Source organism: Etheostoma spectabile, chromosome 11 (genome assembly GCF_008692095.1).
Source record: "Etheostoma spectabile isolate EspeVRDwgs_2016 chromosome 11, UIUC_Espe_1.0, whole genome shotgun sequence".
NCBI classification, from domain to species: Eukaryota; Metazoa; Chordata; class Actinopteri; order Perciformes; family Percidae; genus Etheostoma; species Etheostoma spectabile.
Window position 1 is genome coordinate 23,740,664 of NC_045743.1, and position 7,531 is coordinate 23,748,194.

The 7,531-nt window shown below is 40.6% G+C and overlaps 1 protein-coding gene across 2 annotated transcripts in view; it reads right to left on the reverse strand.

The window, feature by feature from the left end:
- The window catches only part of LOC116698239 (insulin-induced gene 2 protein), an 18,885-nt gene that overhangs the window by 3,516 nt on the left and 7,838 nt on the right, over positions 1-7,531 (reverse strand). For both annotated transcript variants that reach the window (XM_032530051.1, XM_032530050.1), the window contains exons 3-5: positions 6,472-6,644; positions 1,444-1,568; positions 889-1,055 (exon numbers count right to left, since the gene is read on the reverse strand). In XM_032530051.1, coding sequence (XP_032385942.1) covers positions 889-1,055; positions 1,444-1,568; positions 6,472-6,644 — 465 coding nt within the window. The remainder of the gene's footprint in view (positions 1-888; positions 1,056-1,443; positions 1,569-6,471; positions 6,645-7,531) is intronic.

The window sequence follows — 7,531 nt, forward strand, 5'->3', positions numbered from 1 at the left end:
CACAAAATTAAACCATATCCATATAAACCGCATTGCAGCGGATGCGAGGACATCAGCACCGGTGCATCCTAGAGGAGCTAACAGCTAACAGACGCTATAGCACCGACTAGCACTGCTGTTGTCTGAAAAACAACAGACGGGACAAAATGTTGCGTTTACTGGTAAACCTTGAGACCGACGTATAACCGACTGCTATCTCTTGAGTTTTCCTCCCGTTACTCTGTCCTCTGTGACAGCCTACATCTAGAAACTAAACTGCACGGGGTGCAGTGAACTACTCTGACTGGCACATGATCAGACAGCGGTTGACGGAGTGGTAGATGGGCTATGCAAAAAACCCGGAGCGTTCCATGAAATGACGCTTTAAAAAAAATAATCGCTCGATCACGCAAATTTGATCGTGGGAAGTCAAAATCTCGATTAAAATTTGATTAATTGTGCAGCCCTACAACACATAACATTAATCTATGTTTTGCTCCAATTATCTTGGTTTGACTAAAAGGTCAAATACACCAAAATATGCCAGACAGAGAAACCATTTCAAATGCCAACTCCAAGAGAAATTCACAAATCCATTGAAGAAAAGCAATTGTGTCAGCTTTGGGTGACAAAGTTGATTTGTCAGCAAAAACATGCTAAAGCTTTATTTAAGGCCAACTGAAATCCCAGTGTCATTTAGGCCAGGCAAGCAATTTTTGGTGGAGCCACACACTGTACAGGTAACACAACACTGTGTTCCCATATAACAACTTTTAAAGGCAAAACATAATGTAGCTATACAGTCTTTAAAAATTACAGTATTACATATACAATATATGTTTTCTGTTCATCATGGTCCGTTGGTTTCCACACGCTATCGGTATGCAAACTAGGTGTGAGAGAACTTACTGAAAGACTCCATTATAAACCAGGAGTTGGGTGGCCAGCGTTGCCAACAGGGCAATGCTGACTCCTAGGCCAAAGCCGCTGCGAGAGCGGTCAAACGTCCACCACAGACCAACGGAGAGCGCCGCCAGAGTCAGAGACAGCTGGACGTTGTTGGCAAAGTCCACTTTCTAACAAAGGTAGGGTCAAGGACCAAGCAGTCAATCGCTGGTAGCTCCAAACTTGTTTACATAGCTGTGTTACAGTGCAGAAGTAGACATATCTGTGGAGGTACATGTACAGCATAACCTTTTACCCAGTTAGCCACCAAATCATCAGTGCCTTCCTTTGCTTATATAGTGAGATATATAGATATATATATATATATATATATATATATATATATATATATATATATATATATATATATATATATATATTCGATAGTGTACTCACAAAGCTCTGCCTATATATCCACAGGGGAGAAATACTGTAAGCTATCAAAGTCTTAGAAAGAGTTAGACGGTTTTTCCTACCAACATTTAACATTGAACTGAACAACAGATGCATCAAGGATACAGCACTGGCGTGGTTGATGCCCACAAACACAGCCACGCAGCGCATCACACTGGACCATTCCCGCTTGAACTTGTGTGGCTCACCCAGAAGGCTGTCGATGCAGGGGTACAACAGCCCGATCATTGCTGCGAGAGAAAAAAGGAAGAGAGAACAAACAGAGCAGAAAATCAAGACACGATACAACCAACTTTCACTACTACGGTGGCAAACTCAACAAGCCTGGAGGTATTGGCTGAGAATAAGCATTTTTGTCGAAAATGTTAGTAAGGGTGCGGCCAACCAACTAACTGCTAGGGCTGCACAATTAATTGAATTTTAATCCCAATCACGATTTTGACTTCCCACAATCAAATTTGCGTGATCGAGTGTTTTTTTTTTTTTTTTTTAAAGCGCCATTTCATAGAACGCTCCGGGTTTTTTTGCATAGCGCATCTACTGCTCCGTAAACCGCTGTCTGATCATGAGCCAGTCAGAGTAGTTCCCTGCACCGCGCAGCTTAGTTTCTAGATATAGATAGTCACAGAGGACAGAGTAACGGGAGGAAAACTCAACAGATAGAGGTCGGTTATACGTTGGTCTCAAGGTTAACAATTTTTACCAGTAAACGCAACATTTTGTCCCGTCTGTGTTGTTATTCAGACAACAGCAGTGACCAGTGCTAGTCGGTGCTAGTTAGTGTCTGTTAGCTCACAGGGTTCTAGGGCGCGAGTACTATTTTTTCTCTAGGACGCATCGGTGCACCTAATGTCCTCGCATCCGCTGCAATGTTGTTTATATCGATGTGGTTTAATTTTGCGTTACATGACCCATTTCTTCTGTAAAGCTGTGCCTTTGTTGGCTCTCTCCTCTTACTCTCCGCGCAGCCCCGCCACACAGCACCGGTCCACATTTCTGATATTTGTCTACTGTCTTAAATTTTAATAACACAGCTGTATATTGTTAAGCATGAGAGGCAAACCTGTATTTGTGCCAGTGTTTCCGCTGGTAAACTATCTGCTATTGCAGCGGCCACGGCAAAAAACACAGAAGAAGTTATTGAATGCAACTAATTTCAGTTCATAGAGTGTGAGACGGAGCCTGCTGGACCTGGGTGAGAGATGTGACCCATGGCCAGAATATCATAGTTCATAAAAATGCAGCGCAGTGACGTTACAGACATTTCATACACACAACGTGTGTATCCGCCATTCGACCCATGCTGGACCCGTTCATAATGAGTCAGCCGTCTCTCTGTGAGTAGCACTCCCTCTCTCTCTCTCTCTCTCCCTAGCTCTTTTGATCAGTTATTGTTGAAAACAAGTGAAGGAGCTTTCTCAGAGATACATTTAAAAACTAAATATATATCCTACGCTATTTATTTCAGAAAGCTAATTTTTATTTACATGTGTTGCAGCTGTATGTCTACAACATACAACTTCAACATAAGAAGAATGTAGCATAATATGGATGTGAAAACACATTTCACATTATCATTTTGGCCATAATCGTGCAGCCCTACTAACTGCTGTGTTGGAGAGACACATTATCTATGATAAACTTTCAATCAGGGTTTCGGAAACAGCCCTCTACAGAAACGTCTGAGGGTTTCTAATGATATTTGAATGCCTTCTGATGTCCGTAATTGCTCTGTGTTGGTACGTCTTGACTTCAGCTAGGCATTTGACACAGAAGACCATCACATCCTGATTAAAAGGTTACATGACTGGGTAAGTATATCAGGCATAGCAAAGGAATAAGAACAAGCCAGAATGTTTTTCCCCTTTTCTCAGAATAGATCAGTGATGTAGCTAGACCTATCTCCAAAGCGCTGTGTGTCTGGCAATGCGAGACCAGGGGGGACCTGGGCCAGAGCCTTTGTTTGATGTGATTGGGAATATTTCTTGTTGAAAAGTCAAACAACCACATAGAAAAATATAGGGAACATAGGTACAGGGGACGCGGGTACAGGGAACATGGGTACGGGGAAACAGAGGTAGAATTCTTTGAAATGGTAACACTTTTTGTCTTTGCAAAATAGAGTATGATTTGATGTTCTTCTGTTCTCACATTTTGTTGTTGCTGGCCAACCTTCTTTTAACAATGAGCCAATCAAATTAAGACAAAACTGTGGCACTATATCAACAATCAAGGATTTAGGTATCTAGGCATCATGTCATCATGTTACCCCCAGAAACATCACTGTTACAATAGTAAAGCAAATTATGGTAGATTAATTGTTCAAATAAAATCCGATCTGGCACCGTGGGAGATCCTCCCACTTTCATTATTTTGTAGAATTGAAACATTTAGGATGGATATACTTCTTAGGCTGGTATATCTTTTTTAGAGCCCGACCGATAAAGGACTTTTAAGGCCGTTAACAATACAAATATTTGGTCATTTAAAAATCCGATACAAATAAGGTTACTTATTTGTAGTTATTTATGAGTTTTTTTATTGTCACAACAGAACAGAGGAACATAAAAATATATTAAAGTTCTGATAAATAAAATATATAAAAATACAAATTTAAGATATGAAACTTAAAGTCCTAGGTTGAATCTCATTTCTCTATCTTCTATCTTAGTTTTGCATATTCAGGCGAGAGTAAGGGCTTTCGCAGTACTCATTTTGATCTAGGGCTAGGGGTAAGACGAAAGGGTGCACAGCCCTTAAAACCATAGACAGTTAAAGAAAAGAAATCAAGGGTGGACGCAAGCTTAATTGAAACCGAGGGGTCTCCATATACGCTGCGCAACAGGCAACAATGGTTGCCGCATTGACCAGAGAGACCCATAAATGGAAGTAGTTTCGGCTTAAATAATTGATTTAAAAATGATGACAGTCTTGTTTTGTGGTCTACACAGTCCTGTACATATATACTTGTAACCATGTTCTTAATAGAAACTTTTTTTAAATCGCTAGCTTGCTATGCTAACACTAATTGCTAACAATAACATTACACTGCTGATTGCACAATAGTGCCGCATTCCTCTGCCTTGAATGGACTCCATGCATGTCTACAGCTTAAACCATTTGTAGAGGATTTAGTTTGACATCAGTGCACAACACTACTTGCTTTGGAGACATCGATACATGCTTTATATATACAATGTGTACACGTTGTATGCATAATGAATGTTGTAGCCATTCATTATTGTATTGGAACAGTGTTATTGTAATCATTTGTAATTAATTCCTGTTCAGGCACTTGTATATTGTTGTTGGTTATGATACGGGACACTGATGAAATGTGAGGGGGGGTTACTGGCCAACAGGCATCAGACTGAACTGGTTTATCAGAACAGCTGTAGTTAATTTGTTTGTTTGTAGTCTTGTGTTTTTTGTTTGTTTTGTTTTTACACATTTGAGTGCCTTTTTATGTGTGTGACATGTAAGTTACGGTTCTAATAGTTGATACTGGTTCTGTAATATGATATATTTTATGTAATGTTTTTGCCTGTTATGTTTAATTTATTGGGCAATAAAGACAGATTTTTGTGACAATTTTTTTTGTGACACAAAATGAACCTACGCAATCGACATATAGACACACTTGCAGACGGCATGTTTTTTTTTTTTAAGTTTGTGATCAATACTGTATGGTGATGTAACCAAGTTGTGTCCCATTTCATGTTTTCACCCCTAGCCCTTACCACTCGGTTTTGATGACCAAGGGCTAGGGGTAAGGGAAAAGGGAAGGGGTAAGATAGAGAAATGGGATTCAGCCTTAGTGCTGGAGTAGGTAGCTATTACTTTAGGTGGGGGAAGGGCAATTAGAGTAATGGGCGAAGATTCAGGGGGAGGTTGGTTGGAGCAGGTAGCTACTACTTTAGGAGGGGGAAGGCAATTAGAGTGGCAGGAAGTTATTTATGGTTCTTTCAATCACGAATTTCTCTTGTCTTCTCCAAACATCAAACTTGGCACTGCACACACTCGTGCCCCTAGCAAGAAACCTGTCAAGTTTGAACAGTTCAAGAAATTAACAAATAAACACACTGACATATAGACGTCCCTGTAGCCTAATAGATAGCCTATTGAATAAATTGATCATACAGAAGACAAACCAGTTTGTGGAATGATGCACAATGATGTGATATTTGCAAGGATGTGACTTAAAAACAGTGGTAGCCTACCTATAACTGGCGTCACGCTCAGTCTGCCACTTGTTGTCTGTAGCTGGGATTCTGACACGTCCTTAAAAATTCAGGAATTGTCGTTTGTTTATTCAAAGTCAAAGACAGTCCATAGTAGTGCTACTTGGCACATTTTTGTGAGTCTGAGGTGTATTTCACACCCTCTCTGTCTCTGGTCCTGCGCTGTGCTCAGTCAGTGTGCAGTGTGAGAGGGGGAGTGGCCAGCAGCTAGAGCAGCAAAAACCAATGTGTGCTTCTTTTACCAATATACGCCTATAATTAACTATAGCTTTTGCATTTCTAATCCAAATAACGTCAAACTTGGTACTGCACTTACTCGTGCCCGTAGCAAGACACATGTCAAGTTTGAAATCCATCAGACTAACAGTTTGTGAGCTATGCAAATAACAGGCACACAGACAGACGTTACCGGAATTTATAGATAGATATTACATAATGTCCCATAAGGAATGGATTACCTTAAGTGATCACCTACTCCCAAACAACTATTTTAATAGAATATGGATTGAAAGAACCATGCCTTCATATGTGCATAACCTGTTTTCATTCCCAAATAATCGCATATGGACCCTTGAATCGTGACGTGCCTAGAGATTCCAACCCCTACTTCCAAACCACTCACTGGTGCCTTAGGCCATTGAAATGTGTGTTTCATGTAGCTGTAGTGTAACCTACACCACCTGGTGTGTTCAATGTGGCAGCCACTAGATCTGGCAGTTAGTATGTGCATGAAAGTTGTGACATTTTAAAACTGTCTCCTGGCAATACAATCTGAAACCAGTATGTTTAGCCACTAGTTAAGGCAATTTTTACTTTCTGTTATGTGTGCTTAAACGTAAAGATTAAAATAAACCAGATGGGACTTTTTTCACTCATATTTGTGTTGACATACCTGAGGCTGTGCCACAGCAGGGCGGCACCCACCAGGCTGAGGAAAAGATACTGCTGATGACATCGGGGGGAAAGAGGGTGACGTTTCTCTGGACTTGAAGTAAGTTCAGCACCAAGGCCAGGAAGACGCCTACAGAGAACAGCAGGGCTCCTCGGATCACCAGGTTGGTGGTCCTACAATGCAGAGACAAAAGGAGTCATTGCAATCTTGTTTCTGATCTTTTTAAGTGAATTTGACGAGGATACACAAAAATATTATATATGATTTAAATCATCTGATTGCGCAGTTTGGTTTTTTACTTTGACACCAAATTCCTCAGCCATCGTCCTGTCTCATGAGAAATCTGACTCCTGCTACTCTGCTGCAAAAAAAAAACTAAATAGGTGAAATTTGTATTTTTTAAAAAGCAAAACAATAGTTGGGATGGTGGGTGAGTAATGTAATTGGTGTAATCCCAAACACTAACACCAGTTACACCAATATGGGTCCGGGACGAAAGGAGGACAGCCAAATAACATAATGCATCACACCATAGATATCACCAGTGTGGAGGCATGAAACAAAAAGTAGAGGTGTGGATATTAAAAAGTGACAGGGTGAAAAGTTGTTTTGCGGTATCAGTACACAAACAGCATGGCGGCAGAGGACATTCATCCAATATGGCACCTCGATGTGCATTTGTGACATTAACTTTAATGGCTGGTGACGACCCGTCCTTGCTTCTGCTTGGTTTTATAAAGTAATTAACAATATTTCCCTGTTTGGCCAAGGCTTGGGCTTTGACTTTCCTGCCTGCTTTTCACCGTTTGTAGTTTGAACCTACTCGGGTTGATAACAGATCAAAATCTTGATTAGCCTGGATCCTGGTCATCCAACCTTATTGTCCCTCATTTAAACCAGCGCAGATATGAGCGCAGAAATCTGCTTACAACAGGCTTCACATGAGATTTGTGAAATGTTCGTATCACACCAATCAGAGCGTAAGAATGATAAATATCACACCCCAACATATTCTCAGTTTTGAGACCTCGCCCCTACAATTTACAACATGGCCAGACGT